The 16,784-nt window shown below is 45.6% G+C and overlaps 6 protein-coding genes across 7 annotated transcripts; 2 read left to right on the forward strand and 4 right to left on the reverse strand.

Moving 5' to 3' along the window:
• The first annotated feature begins 314 nt into the window (after positions 1-314).
• LOC128305619 (phenylalanine--tRNA ligase beta subunit) lies at positions 315-2,868 on the forward strand. Its single transcript, XM_053043165.1, has 3 exons — positions 315-473; positions 565-778; positions 844-2,868. The coding sequence occupies exons 1-3, from the start codon at positions 416-418 to the stop codon at positions 2,342-2,344; spliced, it is 1,773 nt and encodes a 590-aa protein (XP_052899125.1). The 5' UTR covers positions 315-415; the 3' UTR covers positions 2,345-2,868.
• On the reverse strand, positions 2,431-2,937 carry LOC128309834 (uncharacterized). Its single transcript, XM_053046319.1, has 2 exons — positions 2,770-2,937; positions 2,431-2,705 (listed from the first exon to the last, which is right to left on the reverse strand). Exons 1-2 carry the CDS (start codon positions 2,870-2,872, stop codon positions 2,431-2,433), a joined length of 378 nt encoding a protein of 125 aa, XP_052902279.1. The 5' UTR covers positions 2,873-2,937.
• A 227-nt stretch (positions 2,938-3,164) lies between these two features.
• On the reverse strand, positions 3,165-4,555 carry LOC128305643 (omega-amidase NIT2-like). 2 transcript variants are annotated; one of them, XM_053043202.1, is made up of 3 exons: positions 4,351-4,555; positions 4,159-4,222; positions 3,165-4,096 (listed from the first exon to the last, which is right to left on the reverse strand). In XM_053043202.1, the coding sequence occupies exons 2-3, from the start codon at positions 4,175-4,177 to the stop codon at positions 3,258-3,260; spliced, it is 858 nt and encodes a 285-aa protein (XP_052899162.1). In that variant the 5' UTR covers positions 4,178-4,222; positions 4,351-4,555; the 3' UTR covers positions 3,165-3,257. The 2 variants fall into 2 exon arrangements, with proteins under 2 accessions (XP_052899162.1, XP_052899172.1); XM_053043212.1 differs by having other exon boundaries at positions 4,431-4,543.
• A 572-nt stretch (positions 4,556-5,127) lies between these two features.
• On the reverse strand, positions 5,128-6,765 carry LOC128305655 (omega-amidase NIT2-like). Its single transcript, XM_053043225.1, has 2 exons — positions 6,081-6,765; positions 5,128-6,015 (listed from the first exon to the last, which is right to left on the reverse strand). Exons 1-2 carry the CDS (start codon positions 6,417-6,419, stop codon positions 5,518-5,520), a joined length of 837 nt encoding a protein of 278 aa, XP_052899185.1. The 5' UTR covers positions 6,420-6,765; the 3' UTR covers positions 5,128-5,517.
• Positions 6,766-8,003: 1,238 nt separating this feature from the next.
• On the forward strand, positions 8,004-9,138 carry LOC128305664 (omega-amidase NIT2-like). Its single transcript, XM_053043236.1, has one exon. It carries the CDS (start codon positions 8,043-8,045, stop codon positions 8,871-8,873), a length of 831 nt encoding a protein of 276 aa, XP_052899196.1. The 5' UTR covers positions 8,004-8,042; the 3' UTR covers positions 8,874-9,138.
• A 43-nt stretch (positions 9,139-9,181) lies between these two features.
• LOC128305634 (phytanoyl-CoA dioxygenase domain-containing protein 1) lies at positions 9,182-15,342 on the reverse strand. The gene is made up of 3 exons (XM_053043190.1): positions 15,040-15,342; positions 10,363-10,919; positions 9,182-9,857 (listed from the first exon to the last, which is right to left on the reverse strand). Exons 1-3 carry the CDS (start codon positions 15,061-15,063, stop codon positions 9,575-9,577), a joined length of 864 nt encoding a protein of 287 aa, XP_052899150.1. The 5' UTR covers positions 15,064-15,342; the 3' UTR covers positions 9,182-9,574.
• Between the last annotated feature and the right edge of the window lie 1,442 nt (positions 15,343-16,784).

Raw genomic sequence — 16,784 nt, forward strand, 5'->3', positions numbered from 1 at the left:
TCGCCGAATACTCTCAAACATTTTGAACAATGATTGCTGCACAAAGTCGTCTCGCAGTTGCTGGCAAACGAGTGATTTGAAATTTTAAATTTATTGGCATATGAAACAACTTGCAATTTTGCGGAGTATTGCAATGTATCTGACGCATGTCGTACAACTCCTACTTGAACAATATTGTATGTAATATAAAATTGTTGTAAAATAACATTATTTGTTTGCACTGCTTTTCTCCAAAATCATCTGTGGGCTGTCGGTATAACTAAACTGTGGCGCATAAACGTCAACATCCGATTGACAGGAGAATTAGCAGTGCTTTCGGTGTGTTGGCAACAACAAATATCCTTCCCTGCGGATAACTTGCTGTGCTGTAAATTTTACTCCCAGCAGTGTAACGATCAATATTCAATTACTAAAAATGCCTACCGTCGGTGTGAAACGTGACTTACTGTTCAAGGCACTTGGTAAAACATACAGTTAGTATCGAAATTCATGTGATCTAGACGAGCAAGAAGGTTATGTGTCGTGTAATACTCTGCCGGTTGCCGGTTCATGTACAATTTACAGCTGATGATGATTTCCAAAAATTATGCTTCGAGTTTGGCCTGGAGCTAGACGAGATCACGACGGAAAAGCAGATGATCACCAAGGAACAGGGTCAGGTGGAAGCCGCCAAGGATGCATCGGAGGAAATAATCTATCGTATTGACATCCCAGCCAACCGGTACGATCTGCTCTGTTTGGAAGGACTGGTTATGGGGTTGCAGGTGTTCCTTGGAAAGTAGGCAATGATCATGCTCACCAAATCTGAAGATCGTACTTAAAGCAACCATTTGTCAATTTTAGGCTCAAGTTTCCCCGATTCACCAAGGTCGGACCAGTGGACAAGAGTTCGTCACCGCAGAAGATGATCGTTACGAAATCTACTGCACTTGTACGACCATTCGCGGTAGCGGCCGTGCTGCGTGATGTTACCTTCACGAAGGATTCGTATGACAGTTTCATTGATCTGCAGGATAAACTTCATCAAAACATATGCCGTAAGCGTGCACTGGTCGCAATTGGAACGCACGATCTGGACACCCTGCAGGGACCGTTCACATACGATGCTAAGCCGCCGAAGGACATTAGCTTCGTGCCGCTGAACCAGGAAAAAGCGATGAATGGTGATCAACTGATGGAGTTCTACTCGACGCACGCCCAGCTCAAGGCATACCTACCCATCATCCGTGACTCTCCTGTGTATCCAGTGATTTACGATGCGAAGGGTGTAGTGCTATCATTACCACCGATCATCAATGGCGACCATTCGAAGATTTCGCTGCAAACGAAAAACGTGTTCATTGAGTGCACTGCAACCGATTTGACCAAGGCGCGCATCGTACTCGATACGCTTGTGTGCATGTTTTCCACGCACTGCGCGAAACAATTTACCGTCGAGTACTGTGATGTCGTGTCGGCAAGCGGTGAAACTAAGCAGTATCCGGATCTTGTCTTCCGAAAGGAACGGATTTCGGTGTCCAAGACAAACGCGTACATTGGGCTGAATGAATCGGCAGAGAACATGACGACGCTGCTGAACCGATTGCTTCCGACCAAGCAAACCGATCCGGACACGTTGGAAGTGGAAATTCCACCCACGCGGCACGATATGCTGCACGTCTGTGACATTTACGAAGATGTGGCCATCGCCTATGGGTACAATCGTATTCCGAAAACGCTGCCGGCCAAGATGCACATTGCGAAGCAGTATCCATTGAACAAGCTGACCGAACAACTGCGGGAACAGATCGCCCAGGCAGGCTTTACGGAAGGGCTGACATTTACGCTCTGCTCGCGAGACGACATTGCGGCCAAGATGAATTCAAACATTGATCGCATCCCGGCAGTGCACATCGCCAACCCGAAGACGCTCGAATTCCAGGTGGTCCGTACGACACTAATACCGGGTTTGCTGAAAACACTCGCAGCCAATCGCAAAATGCCACTGCCACTGAAGCTCTTTGAAGTGTCGGATGTTGTGCTGGCGGATAGCAAATCGGAAGTCGGTGCCAAGAATGAACGTCGGGTGTGTGCGGTAAACTGTAATAAGACGGCCGGGTTCGAAGTGGTGCACGGGTTGCTGGACCGTGTGATGCAGTTACTGGAGGTACCGTGGGATAAGATGAACGGATACTATCTGCAGGCATGCGATGATCCGGCCTATTTCCCGGGGCGTTGTGCTGCGGTCCTGTACAAGGGCACGGAAATTGGACGGATTGGTGTGCTGCACCCGACGGTACTGCAAGCGTTCGAGCTTACTACGCCGTGCTCGGTGGTTGAGTTCAATATGGAATATTTCGTCTAGAACCGTTCGTTTGGATCGGAAATAAAACTCTTTGCCCTGTTTGTACGTTGCTTTCTGTACAGCTGTACGGTTGATGCAAATACTGATTATAAATCGTTTATTTTTATAAAACCATACACTGACAGTTTGACTGAAAATTCTCTTAGTTGTGTTGTACTGGCCACCGTACCAAGCAGCTGCTTTTTCCGATCTACACTATTGCTAATGATGGCGGAACATCCGGGCCCGGTTCCAACGAGTTGTACGTAGCTTATTTGTTCGTTTTGAAGCGGGCTAACGCGATAATCGAGCCCCATTTCAATTATTTGTTCCACATCCAGCGGTCCTTTCGAGATGGTGATATTGTGCAGCAATTGTTCACCTTAAACCAGTACCCGTAATTAGCGACCCGATACGATCGATTGCTAATGAAATGTTTCACTTACCGGTAGCTTGTTCGCCTATTTTAATGTTGCAGTTTGCATTGCAACCGATCATCACATTGAGAAGTGCTAGAAAGGTAACTACAAACGATCTGCAGACCTGCATTGTGTGTTGGAGTTTGTTGTAATTTGTCCGGAAGGAAACATAAACTGGGATTCGATCCACCACGATGTAGCGTTCCGTATGAGTCATTTTATCAATTTATGTCGGTGGATCGTTATCAGTAGATAGCTCTGAGTAGTAGCTATATATGCGGTTATATTTAATCTTACTGAGATAACGTTTGTTATGGGCAATTGAAGCAATATAACCCTGAAACCAAAATACAAGCTAAACGGCAGTGTACGTTTAACCACAAGTAGAAACCGCAGCTACATTATCAAACATTGTGCGAGAATAGAGATATAGACTTTTGTATATTTTCAACAGTTTTTTTCTTACATACAAAATGGCCAATTTTCGGTACATACCACCGATGTACACTGCTCCATTACTTCTCCAAAGCTTCCGTCTTATAGAGGTCCGTTCGGCGTTGGCTGAATATCGGAATTTGTGCCCGCACTTCATCCACAGTCTGGAGATTAACGTCCGCAATAACCGTTGCTTCGTCTTCGTTCGCCTCGGTGATAATCTTTGCCCACGGATCGACCACCATCGAGTGGCCCCAGGCAACGTATCCTGCCGATGCGTCGCGCGCCGGTGAAATTGTAGCCACGTACGATTGCGTATCATTCGCACGGCCTCGTGCAAGCAACTCCCAATGCAACGGTCCCGTTTTCATGTTGAATGCACCCGGGTAGATTAACATATCGCAACCCTGATTGCGGTAAAGCCGGGCCAGCTCGTCAAATCGAATATCGTAGCAAATACCGATGCCAATTTTTGCACCCTCGATAGACACCGTCGCTAGGTCTCTGCCACCTGTCAGGACGTCCGATTCGCGGAAAGTAATCCCGCCCGGTATGTTAATGTCGAAAAGATGAATTTTACGGTACGTTGCCATTAGAGCACCTTCTGGCGACCATACGGTGCAGGTGTTGTACAGCTTGTTATCCGAGGTACATTTCTCCGGAATTGTGCCACCGATCAGATAGATGCCGAGTTCTTTCGCGATCGCTGCCAGGCTGCGGCTTGTTTCACCGGTAGGAATTTCTTCCGCGTACGCGGGAAAGTGTTGCGTTCCGTATGGTGAATTGAAACATTCGGGCAGGGCAACCACGCGGGCACCTTTCTCCGCTACGGCAAAGCGTATTTTCGATAGAGCGTTTTCGATATTTTGTGCCTTGCTTGCACCAACCTTCAACTGTAGCAAGGCAATGCGAAACCCGGCTGTGGAGAAGGATCGCGAATTCAATTCATGTAATTGATAATTGTAATTGGTTTTTGCTTACCGCGAGCCATCGTGCTCATGTGGTATCGTGAGGAATGTAGGCAGATCTGGAAACGTTGTCTTTCCTATTTAATAAGATAATCAGAACGAAAAAACAACATACGATTTGTCTCTGGTCTTTGATAGTACAGTCTTATCAGTGCGGGATTATGTAGATAGATCTGCCATAATACATTTTGCAAATTATACAAACCTCTGTAAAGACTTAACTATAGTACACTTTTCCGCTTATCACGATTTAAAATATCAAAAAGCTTATCAAAAGTTAGTTACTTCTCGAATTATTGCTTTGGGCGGTGGCAAGGAAGATACTATAGGCTTTTTATTTGAAACACAAATGCACTGATAAAATGTTAAATTTAGCTTAAATACACTAACTGTATCAGCTGTTTTTCAAACAATCGTTCCGAATGTTGTTGTGGTTGATAACAACAAAATACCCGACGAACGAAATTTTGACAATTGCCGTCGTTCGGTTTGTTGACAATTGAGTGAAATGACAGATGTGTGATGGATTATTTTAGTATTTGTTAAATTTTCCCGCAAGTTTTGACTACGATCTTTACTGATAATTTAAAACATTTTATACACGCATTATTGTGTGACGCAGTATGTGACAAAAGAAAAACTTAATGTGAGATGATAGCGAGTTACAGCAACCTTCAAGTCCATGGATTACCGCTTTTGTGGACGCGTCTTGAGTGGATGCAGGTAAGACATTGCTACTGTTGACTACAGCAAAGAGATTATTTTAGCTCCTCTATACGAATCTCATCCTGGTTTGACACAAATGCTATTAAGTGTTTCAAATCCAGGTCTATATGGATTTACGGAGATGCGACAAAAGTAATTGATATGAAGCCGAATAGGGATGTGGGTGATCAAGTTGATGTTGGTATTTAATGAAAGTTAAATATTCGAGCAGGATCACTCACTTTACAAAGAAATCTAAGCTCTACAGTTATCCAATGTTCCATAAAAACCACTTAAACATTATATTACATCACTTGTATTTTAATTTAGGATGATCATAGACACTCATTAGCCGCATGTGACCATGACCTTTGTTCGTAATAGCTATGAAAACATCACAACCATGATTCGTTGCATCCGCATCATTAGACTATTACACAAGAGTATGTTTTTATTCATTATCAGTAAACCGAAAAAAGTAGTAACTATACCAGACGAAAGATGATTTAACATTTGATCTTCTTAAACCGAACGTTGCACACAGTATAGCAAAAAGATGATCATAACACTAAGCAAAAACAAAAAGGAACACACACAATCATCGCGTCGTAGTGATCATCATGGCGTGATTTGCAATCGCAAATCGCGATGATCGTGGAATGGCGTTTCAGACAGAGCAGCCAACCTTCAGCTCGTATAGATCGGTACGCTTCTGGTCGAACACCGGGATCCGTTGGCGTACGACGGACAGCTCCTTCAGTACCAGATCCGCAATCACAATCTCCTGAAACTCGGTAGCTCGCTGGATAACGCGACCCCAAGGATCGACCACAAGCGAATGGCCGTACGGTATAAGCTTGGCGTGTGTATCCCGCGCAGGTGAACAGAATGCCACAAACGTTTGATTGTCCAGCGCACGTGCTTTGGCCAGCAGCTCCCAGTGTTGCTCCCCGGTCGGTACATCGCAGACCGCTGGGTAGATCAGCAAATCGCAGCCCATCGAACGATAAGCAGTGGCAAACTCGGCGAACCGCATATCCCAACAAATGCCCAGCCCGATGCGTGTTTCTCCAACGGTAAACGTGGCGTATTTGTCACCGGGTGTGAACAGTTTCGTTTCTGCTACTGTCGTCTTGCCGCTGAGGCTCGAATCGCACAGATGCACCTGCAAACAGATAAGAGACAGATTCCAGAACACTGCTAGCTGTGGGAGTTGTTTTGGGACATTACCTTCCGATATGTTGCCACCAGATCACCTTCCGGACCCCAGACGGTACAGGTGTTGTAGAGCCGTCCGCTAAACGATTCGACGATAGAACCACCGACAACGTGTACACCGAAATCGCGGGCAGCATTCGACAGTGCTCGACATGTTTCACCACTCGGAATCTCCTCGGCCACGTCCTGCAACGAATCGGCGGTGTACGGTGCGTTGAAACACTCCGGTAGCACGACGACATTCGCCTCCTTTTCCTTCTTTGCGATGCGTATAAGATCGATTGCATTCTTAAGGTTCTTCTCCTTCGAACCAACCACCCGCAGCTGTACGAGAGCGATCTTGATCGTCATTTTGGCAGCACTGATATTGGAATGCAAAAACAATCGGCTATGGCAGTGTGGTTCCAGGGTCAGAATTTAGCGCACACTGCACTTTACGGCTCACGAACTACTGCTTTATCGGCTACTCACAGTCAAGTGCGTTCCCGGACTGCTGCTGCACCTTGCACGCTCGGAACACCATCTGTTCCACGGACAGGGTGTCGATTGTACTGGTGCTCCTATCAGCTATCAAGCTGTCGGTTTGACCCCCGGAAACCATACGGCGACCGGGTGACCGGTTACGAACAGAGATTTGTTTTGACGTTACGCACGATGACCGTACAGCTGTTTATTGCTCAGGTCTGTCGATAACCGAAGTTCCTACCGATGGAACGAGATGAGATGGATGGTTGATGGGAAAAAAACGAAGAATACGACATGACAAAGCCATGATCGATTACCGAGCGCATAAACGTGTCGATTTGTTGTGGTGTCATCAATTAACACTAGTATAAACGATTGGGGCCGTTTTGCGGGTTTGAATGTTGTTTATAGGTCTTTAATTATTTATTTCTGTTGGTAATAAGTTAAAGCAATGAATCCACCATTTGCTATCACTTTACAACCTTACAAGCTGTTCCATCGATCGGATATTTTTCAATAACTAATACAAACGGCTGCAGTCTTCTTCTGCACGCACCAAACGCAAGGAAGTATTTAGAAAAAAAGTTTTCAAGTGGTTGGATGATACCTAAGATGGGTTTAGTTCAGGTTTTAGCAACGGAATCGCAACGCAAAGTTTAAGTAGTGTTCGCATGATGATCGATTGCGAACTTTAGCACTTGTTTTCCGTGAGGCGACGTTGCAATCGGCTGTGTCCGATAAGTAGGCTTTGTTTGGTATTGCAATGCAGTTTATTGCTGGTTATGTCATGAGAATGACGCCGGTCGATCCAAAAGTTTGAAAAGCCAGAGACAAGCGGACAGATGAAGCGTTTGAACGGTAAGATCAAATTGAGATGGCGTTGATGCGTCCGCCAGATAGGGCGAGATATTTGATTGGTAGACGACGGAATTGGACCGTGAGCGGATTAAAGATGTCCTGCAGCATGCCAAGACATGCGAAGCAGTCGAAAGAGTTGATAAGGTATGAGCGACTATCACTGCGACTATAGCGACTAAACACTGAATGTTACCATTTCGTTAATAGGAGGTAGGTAGTTTGCTTAAATACTTAAGAAAAAAAAATCAAAGATTAATTGCTTCCAGCTTTGATCGCTTCTGGCAAATCAATTCTTTCTGGTTGCAAGTTTGTTTTTACAATGATAATCGAACGGTTTCATACAATCCCTTTCGTTAATTGCATACGCTTTGCGGAATCGATCGTCACACTTATCATAATGGTAGCAACTAGGTCAACCTTTGCCACCGCCGTATTACTGATTTTGCTCCCGGTGGTGTGATGGTGTTTACACGTTAGCAATTTTATTACATCCCTGCAACAGACCGGTTCCATATCGATAAGCCCTCGTTTGGCTTGATTGGAGCATTTTTTTTCGCTTTTATATAAATAGCTAGCAAAGAACGGTGAGCAGCAGTTGATCAGGAACTATTATTCCGGTGTTGCCGACCAGTTCGTGCGATCTTTACAGAAATGTCTACCCTTCGTGTTGCTTTGGTGCAGTTGTACGGCCGTCCAACGAAGAAGGAGTGCATCACGAACGCGATCACACAGATCCGGCTAGCAAAGGATCGCGGTGCACGGTTGATCATCCTGCCGGAGTGCTTTAACTCACCGTACAGTACGTCCGAGTTTGGACGCCATGCCGAGGAGATTCCGCGTGGCGAAACAAGCCAAGCACTCGCCAAGGTAGCTGCCGAGCTGGGTGTATATCTGGTCGGTGGAACATACCCGGAACGTGAAGGCACTAAGCTGTACAACACCTGCCCGGTGTTTGGCCCGAAAGGCGAACTGTTGTGCAAGTACCGGAAGATGCATCTCTTCGATATGGATATCCCTGGGCGGTGCACTTTCCAGGAATCGTCCGCCCTGGCCGCAGGCGATCGTTTCGCAACATTTTCCATCGGTACACTGAAGATTGGTGTTGGCATTTGTTGGGACAAGCGGTTCCCCGAGTTGACGGCGTGCTATCGTGAGCTGGGCTGTGATATGATGATCTTCCCGTCGGCGTTCGATCCGTACACCGGACCACTGCACTGGGAGCTGCTGGGACGCGCGAGAGCTCTCGACAATCAGATGTTTGTGGCGCTAGTGTCACCGGCACGGGATCCAACGACCGACTACGTTGCGTACGGTTATTCACTGATGTGCGATCCTTGGGGTCGAGTGTTGTGCCGGGCAAAGGAAGAGCAGGAACTGCTAATCACTGACATCGATCTCAAGCTGTGCGATGAGATTAAGCAACAGATACCGATCCTACGACAAAAGCGTACCGATATTTACGAACTAAAGGCTAAGAAGTAGTCAGTTTTATTTGGAGCCCTCTTAATGGGCAATAACGAGCCACTAAATAAATCCTAACAATCATACCTCACTACCACGAGTTGCGAATTCACTCAACCGCACCCTTGTCTTGGGTCTTTTCCGGTATCAAAAAAAAAGGGAAAAGTGTTTGTGCTTCTTGTCCTGTACTTGTTTCCACTACGGCGACCACGGATCGCAACCCATCCGTGACGAAGTGGCATTGAAATAAAAGGTGCAACAAGGGGAAAAGATCACTGCCACCGATCAGCACAGGCAATGATGCAAAGAAAGAGGGGAGGGAAACACTATTCATGTAATTAGCAATTTAATAGTTGTTTTATTCACATTTTGCTACGTAGCTTAATTCCGGTGCAGTTACCTTCGGGGGTGCGTTTGCGATCAGCGCTACCGGGCTACACGGCAAAAGACACCAGGCGTGTACCACGGAGACCAGCCCCGATCGCTAAACGCCGAAGTGTAAATAAACATCTATGGCACGGAGCGAGAGCCTAAGGATCGGTTGCGTTACATGATCGGTTACAAAAAAGATTATACACTCAAACACTCGCACGCAGAAAAAAAAGTTGTACATGTACGTAAATTACAGAGAGACAATTCGCGGCCGCATCATCTGTTTGCTGTTGGATGATGGGAATGCGACAACTTAAATTCTAAAACAACAATTCTGCCTGCCGAAGCGCCTATTTACGTTCGTACAGCACCGGAAATGCGCGTTCCTCCGTCGGTTGGAGCCAGTTTTCTTTGGAATATTCACAGTCTTCGGTTTCGATCACGTGGAAGGTGTACGCGTGCCGGCTACGTTCGGATTTGTTTGCCTCGCTCCGGTGCACGACCTGGCTGTGGATGAGGACGCATGAACCGGCCTTTACCGGTACGGCGACAAAGTTGGACTGCGGGTAGAGCGGTGCCGGCCGATCGTAGACGAGCAGTTCGTCGGCACTCTTGTCCGGATTGCGGATCCATCTGTGGGAGACGAAAGAACAATGGGTTTTACACAGTGTTTTACAAGGTTACAGAAAAACATTTCAAGTGGACACAAATAATGTGTGTGTGAGTCATAAGAATCTTTATCATTTAAGTCATTGAAGAATCTTTATATGAATTTTAGAAGCTTCTCGAACGAATTGCTTTTCATGAATTCCCGGAAATTCTAGTTTAATGTTCGAATTTAAAGTGGCTGGAGATTCTAGCATCCTCTGATATTCAACATTTATTGGAGGCTCATGCAATTGTTGAGATTCTTAAATTCTTGGAGAGTCTAGAATTCTAGGAGATATTCAGAAACTTCTAAGTGTCGATTCGTGATTCAAACAACACTCTCTACACTGAAAATGTACAAAAATGGCTTTTCTCTGAGGGACTCTGGTAAGACATTGGAGTCTGGAGGTGTGGTTTGTATACCACACTACTGTCTAAGTATGGGAAGCAAGTTATGAAACATAGCTCTATTTCAGCCGTTGTTACTTACCGTCGGTGGACACCGCTTTTGTGGGAACCTTTGATAAAGTGCAGACACCCGTTCTGGAGTGTCGCATCCTCGAGCGGTATCCAGAAGCCGATCGTTGTGCTCGGTTCGGTGTAGAGGTAGGTGGCATCCTGATGTGACTTTACCTCACCGCCAATGCCCGGATTTTTGAAGATGTACATGCTCTGCGCTACGGCCGGTCGTCGGAATCCAAGCTGCCAGCATACCTCCTTCACGCGGTTCGAAAACGTGATGTCCTCGAACGCTGGATGTTCCGTGTGCAGGGCATGTCCCACCTTGTTCAGCGCAATCGATGGATCGACCAGTAGCTCACCGTTTTCACCAACGGCACCTTCCTCGAAGAAATATCGCACCTTGTCCGCACTGTCGAGGAAATATTGCTCCCGGCTTTGGGCCGATTTGCCGTCCGCGTTCGCGCTGAACACTTTCCGCTCTTCCTTCGGTGCATCCTTGTGGAGGTTCTGGCCGTTCTTTAACAGATCTTGTATCTCGTCCGCTGTCAGAAAGTCATCGATCACGGCGAACCCATCTTCGCGGATCTGCGAACGAGAGATAGAGAGAGGAAGAATGAGAAAATGGGCAGATACAGATGGTTAAAATCGTACAGTGTCGTACACACATTCCTCAGCGCATGCCAACCGATTGGCGTCACGTGTCGCTCAAGTTCGACATTACTCATCGGTCGCGTGAGATAAAAGTGCGTCGTAAATTGTACGATACCCACGGGTAGGGCGGAAGGTGTGACGCATCCACATCCCGTTGTTGTGTTCGCCATTCGCCACCGGTCGGAAAAGCGATGACACACAGGCAAAACACACACCCAGCACAGCATAAGGAAACCATTCATGGCACAGGGAAGGACGCGCTCGTTTATTTTCTTCATCTTGCGTTGAGTACGTGTAAATTCAACTCCGCCAACCAACAAAGACACTCGCGGTTGGGTTAAAAATAACAAAAATCCGCATCAGTTCACGATCACCAACTACAGCAACGCAATACCACCCTCGCGCCCTCACACAGGACGCCGATTCGCATCGTCTAATTTGGACGCGAAATGTCGGTGGTTGTATGTGTGTTCGTTGCGCGGGGGTTGTTTTTTCTTCTTCGTTTGAGAGTGGCCGGTTTTTTTTTCGACCAAAGTAGAAGATCATTTCGACTCTTTGCTTTGCGCTTGTATTTTGGGGAGGAAGTTGGTGCCGACATTGCATCATTTCTTGCCGGTTGCATGAAACCGGCCGAGAACTGCATTCGGTTGGACGACGGGACCTCGGGTATGCGGATAATATTTTTGTGTTATAATTACAAAAAAAGCACTGGCGGAGAGGGGACTGAATTAAATAGCAGACGCAATGCCGCAGGATGTGTTCGTTCGGTTTGCCTTTTAAGTGCATGAGTAAGAAGTAGAGCATACAAGCATGTGATTGTTTTCTCGTGAAGGTGATCTACGGCAACTGTTGGATGGTTAGTAATGGTACCGAATTGGAAAATGTGATGTTACGATGCATTCCGTACCGATATTTGGTATGTCATGGTTCCACAAATACTTTGATTATTCATTGCATGCGGTAAACAACGTCCCCGGAACACTTCTAATCAGGAATGCGCTCGAAGCTGCATCAACTTTTTCGAGGGAACAAATTTATTCTTATTTGGACAAAATGTTTGATGCTCGTTAATTCGGAACATTCGGTTGACATAAAATGTTGCTCATCAAACTATTGTGCCCAAATATCATTGGACACCAACAACTAGCTTTGAAAGTACATTTTATACTTTGAAGAATTTTGATAAGAGTTCAAAACAAAGATTAGAAGACCAGCGACGAAATGTTTATGTTAGATAAGCTTTTGAAGCAGAAGAACGTTGTGAACTTTATGAAAGTATCAGGGTATTTACGACATTGTAAACTTTTAGAGTTGGGTCGCAAGAACTAAACTTGTACAGTTCGATCAGATATTTTAAATGAACCTTCTGAATGAAGTATCTATGTAGACAGGTTGAATGGCGCATGTTGAACGGAATGTAACGAAGGAGGATGGCCCTAGAATGGCAGGTTGGGCAAACTACCCGTAGGAGCATTTAGTGAAGTATATGGACGAGATAAAGTACTAGAGACACATTTTATGTGAGCAAGCAAATGAAAGATCTGTACCGTTCGTTCAGTTCTTCTCAAAGAACGAACCGGTTCGCTCAATTTCATACAAAGGTAATCATTTACCGAACCCTCAATTCTTTGGACAAAACCTCGGAACGGTTCACAAATCTGGAGAACAACGGAATACCAATGAACGCTGAACAACAATGTTTTATGGATAGGAAGTAGTAAGCGTAATGGTGTACTTAATGAATCTTTTGAGAAGAATCATTCATATTAATCTTTAGTGAGGATCCAAAAGATTCATGACAATCTAAGATTCGTGAGGATCTTGAGAATTTATGAGTCATTGAGGAATCATAAATCTATGAGTATTCGTGAATCTTTAAAATAGGGATTCATCCATTAGGTTTAAAGATTTTCTTTTATATCGCAATCACGAATCGGAATTAGATTCACCCAACAGTAATAAAGTAGATAAGGAACGTCCTCCTCCTGCTTAAAGACACAACATCCTTAAGAGGTCTAGGAATGTCATTTCTGGTATTCTTGGATTTAATTTATCCGTGGATAGATAGTCATTCCTGCGTACGGGGGTTTGGTCCAGATGGGATTCTGTCCTGGTTCTGTCATGTGAACATCACATACACCGCTATTCCTCTACCACCACATCCATCTACCATCCGCATAATCCAAAGAATAATTTAAGCAAAAATACATTTTCTTGAACATTAAATTTTGTACAGAGTGTACAACCCCCTTACGGTAAATAGATTATTTAAATCATTTCGCCTAACATTGACAATGATTGTCTGCCAAATTGGCCGTCTCATGCACAAAGCAAGCGGAAGGGCGATGCGCAATACGCTAAAGTGGAATAAGTGGACAAGAATACATCTCTTCACCATGCTGCGAATGACATCCATCCGTTGAACGAATGAATCCGTTCGGCCACCACCAACATCGAACACATGCTGAAGCACCCACGCGACCATTCGCAGCCCGTTAGTTTTAGTTCGAATAAATAGAGTGAATCATGGACAAATCCAACAACTTCCCACACCTCAAGCGCACCCCGATGTTGTCTAACAAGATCACACCCGATCGCCATCCGGCAGTCAGTTTCAGGTGGTGTGCGCGGGCGCCCTGCGGTGTATTGGTGAGGAATGTGAATGTGCGTGCGCATAAACCACCGCGGACGCAGCATCGGCGGGTCTGCGGCAGCGCGTGCAAGTGCGTGAAAATGCACACATATGGTGCGAAGGAAATATATTTTCACCTGCACGCTTCTCTTCACACCGAAACCGGCCGGGACCGGAAGGCCGTAAAGGATGGGCCGCGTGGCGGGAAGGTGTTTGCCGGTCCATCTCATTGACTTATCCATGGTCCGGCCAATGGCCATTGATGATGGGCTTGTTGTGTACGAGCGCGTGTGTCCGTACTTTTATTACCATTGTTGAAATCCATCTTGATCCATTTTCTTGACAGACCGGCGGCGGCCACGACGGCGGTAGAGAAAAAAACCTCTCGCAACGGTTGTGCAGCATTTCGTTGTTTGCTGCTGCTGCTGATGTCTGGTGAGGTTTTGGGAAAGCCACAACGGTGAATGCATTAAGCGAGGCCGCGGTGCCGCGCTGTTGGCACTCAAAAGCGTCTCAAATGGCGGATGGCGAAAGCGCCGGAAACCGTTAGCGATAGCGGACGACAGGACGAGGGAGGCGGCGCGGTGGTGCGTTGGGAGGTGAGTTCATTAAAATTCAATTATTATTAACCCGTCAGGCTGGGTTCGGGGTTGGCACGTGGACGGTGGATGGCAGGCGGTCTGGTTGATGTTTTCCTTATACGGTCACACCCGGACCGGCTCAGTGATTCGGTCATCCGAAAAAGGAAAACCACTTTGCCGCAATTTTGTTGCATGTCGCCCATGTGTGTCATTGCTTTCTCACACCGATTGATCAACACGGATTGATTTTACGAAGGATGGGTGTTTTGGGCGAGGATTATGTCACTGGAGGTTGGACGGAAATGAGCTGTCCGCAAAAGGTGGCGAAAAGTGAAATGACAACAACTCGCGACATCAAGCACCTAATTTTAGCACTGTCCATTTTATCGAAACTGGTTGGGGCAAGGTGTTGCGTTGCTTTATCGTGTGTCCGCGGAAGATAGAAAAACAACCATCAACCACCCCCAAACCCCACACGGCGGACAGCAGCAGGGGTCAGTGAAACTGTCCGAAACATCTTCCAAACCCCACCGTACGTGATTTGTACTTTCAGGTGTGGGAATGTAGCAACACGTTGTAAACCATTCCACCCCAAAATACACGGTCCAATCGGTCCGAGGCACACCTTTCGGGTGGATTTTAAACTTTAATTCCTGCGCAATCAACTGCCGGCCGTAAAACGGTACGGGTTTTCCACGGTTTCGTCCCTGGCCCGGTGTTGTCCGTAAAATTGCGCACGGTTTTCTAAATTTAGGTGCCTCAACGTTCAATCGTGGCGATGAGAAGATCACGGAAAACGGGAAGCACCAAGACTGGCACGACTGGTCCGCCACACGCTTACCTGATCGATCAGAAGGTTCCTCATGATGGAAGAATTTCTAGAAGCTTTTCCTAGTCACCGAGATCCGTCCAAAACAACACTGGCGCTGATAGGCCGCACAATGACTATCTGCAGAACAACCCCCGGGGGCAAACCACGGCCGTACGATCCGCTTTTGCTGGACGACCGTTTGCTTATCTTATCTCAGTCCTTGCTGTACGACGGCACCACCACACGCTTGGCCTTATCTATTGCTTTCGAGCGATTATCACAATGGCGTCGTATGGAGTGCGCGCTCACTTATGATGCACGGTCCCGCGAACTTACTATGCTGGGCATTCGAACAAAACTATACCGCGACAACGCTCGCTGGCACGGTTTTATGTTGGGCCACCATTCATGGACAAATGCGAGCAGTTCCGACAAAACTCTCACTCACTCTCTCGCTTTTTGGCGCTCTCCGGATCTCTTTTCGCTTTGTTTACATTTTTGAATCACTCATGAGTGCGCTTGGTTTGGGTGGTTTGGTATTTTCCTGCAGTCGCACTACAAAATTTAACAGTTTTTACATGATTTGTTTTAAAACCATTGCAGAAGAGTAGCATTTTTGCTTACTTTTTGTGGGGAAAGTTTTAGTTTGCACTTATTATTCTTGTTTGTTTGCCGAAAATCTGAGGAATGTTCAAAAATGACCGCTTGAAGTGATGTGTACATCTTTTAACAGAATTATATTGTATTTAATTACAGAATCAATATGGTGCCATAAGTAAACGTTAAATTATTATGACTTTCATACACTCGGAGCTGCAAGAGAAAATATTTGCACCTAAACACAAACTGTTGAAGTTACTGTTCATAGCAGGGAAGATGATAAAACAAATGCAGAAAAGGTATAACATACAAAATAAACATATAAAGACTTACTTTCCGTGTAAACTTTGTAAAAACCCCCTGTTCACTATCTGCTGCCACTGCACTCGCGAGAGAGATAACTCCTGAGACACACTCTTTTGCGGTGCGGAATGATCGTTTTTGCTCCTTGGCAGAACGATCAGCTCATCTGTCATGCGTAATTAACCATTCCACGCGATCTGCTGTGGAACAAGTGAAAAGCTGCAATGCATTGGTGCATTTGGATTGCTTTCAATCGGGGGTGCGCGTGAAAAAATGTGCAAAAAAGCTGCAATTAATAAAATGGGTGCATTTTTTTTATTGTTGGTTTTTTTACTTCTCTCGTGCGCATAATGAAGAACGCATCCTGCTTTGTTTGCTCTGCGCATGATTTATGCAAAACACATGCTTAAAGACAATCTAACATTGTGTACGCAACAAGTGTTTTTTTTTTTCTAAAATTGCTGTTGCTGTTAATTCCGTTGCGAAATCTCTCCGAGCGGATGCAGTGAGTGAAATGGGGGTGTTTTTAAATGGTGCATTTCGTGGCACTCATACTCGCGAGGGGAACGCACGAATTACAGGGTGATCCTAAATGGATTGGAGTAGGTTGTAGCATAAAATGGTAGCGAGAACATATATTTTTAATTATGAAACATGTAATGTGTTTTAATGTTTTGAAATAGATGGCTGTTTAGTTTTTGTTGGTTAAATGAATCAAAATAAATATACAGGTGTGTTACCTGTCCCGTAAGGTTTCCATAATTCGTAGCGCCTGAAAGTATGCAATCTTCGTTTAATGAGACTTTCTAAAACGTCCTGACCGTCTGAAATAAGGGTGACTTTAGGGGTTTGTTCGAAATGGAAGATCAAAA

This window comes from Anopheles moucheti, chromosome 2 (genome assembly GCF_943734755.1).
Source record: "Anopheles moucheti chromosome 2, idAnoMoucSN_F20_07, whole genome shotgun sequence".
In the NCBI taxonomy this organism is placed as follows: domain Eukaryota; kingdom Metazoa; phylum Arthropoda; class Insecta; order Diptera; family Culicidae; genus Anopheles; species Anopheles moucheti.

Coding starts and splice junctions, on each gene's coding strand:
- LOC128305655 (XM_053043225.1), bottom strand. CDS start 6,419: ATGACGATCAAGATCGCTCTCGTACAGCTGCGGGTGGTTGGTTCGAAG. Junction 6,016..6,080: donor TGGTGGCAACATATCGGAAG/GTAATGTCCCAA, acceptor ATCTGTTTGCAG/GTGCATCTGTGCGATTCGAG.
- LOC128309834 (XM_053046319.1), bottom strand. CDS start 2,872: ATGCAGGTCTGCAGATCGTTTGTAGTTACCTTTCTAGCACTTCTCAAT. Junction 2,706..2,769: donor AATAGGCGAACAAGCTACCG/GTAAGTGAAACA, acceptor TACTGGTTTAAG/GTGAACAATTGCTGCACAAT.
- LOC128305619 (XM_053043165.1), top strand. CDS start 416: ATGCCTACCGTCGGTGTGAAACGTGACTTACTGTTCAAGGCACTTGGT. Junction 474..564: donor GGCACTTGGTAAAACATACA/GTTAGTATCGAA, acceptor TACAATTTACAG/CTGATGATGATTTCCAAAAA. Junction 779..843: donor TTGCAGGTGTTCCTTGGAAA/GTAGGCAATGAT, acceptor TGTCAATTTTAG/GCTCAAGTTTCCCCGATTCA.
- LOC128305664 (XM_053043236.1), top strand. CDS start 8,043: ATGTCTACCCTTCGTGTTGCTTTGGTGCAGTTGTACGGCCGTCCAACG.
- LOC128305634 (XM_053043190.1), bottom strand. CDS start 15,063: ATGAGGAACCTTCTGATCGATCAG. Junction 10,920..15,039: donor GGAACCTTCTGATCGATCAG/GTAAGCGTGTGG, acceptor TCTCGTTCGCAG/ATCCGCGAAGATGGGTTCGC. Junction 9,858..10,362: donor AAAAGCGGTGTCCACCGACG/GTAAGTAACAAC, acceptor CGTCTCCCACAG/ATGGATCCGCAATCCGGACA.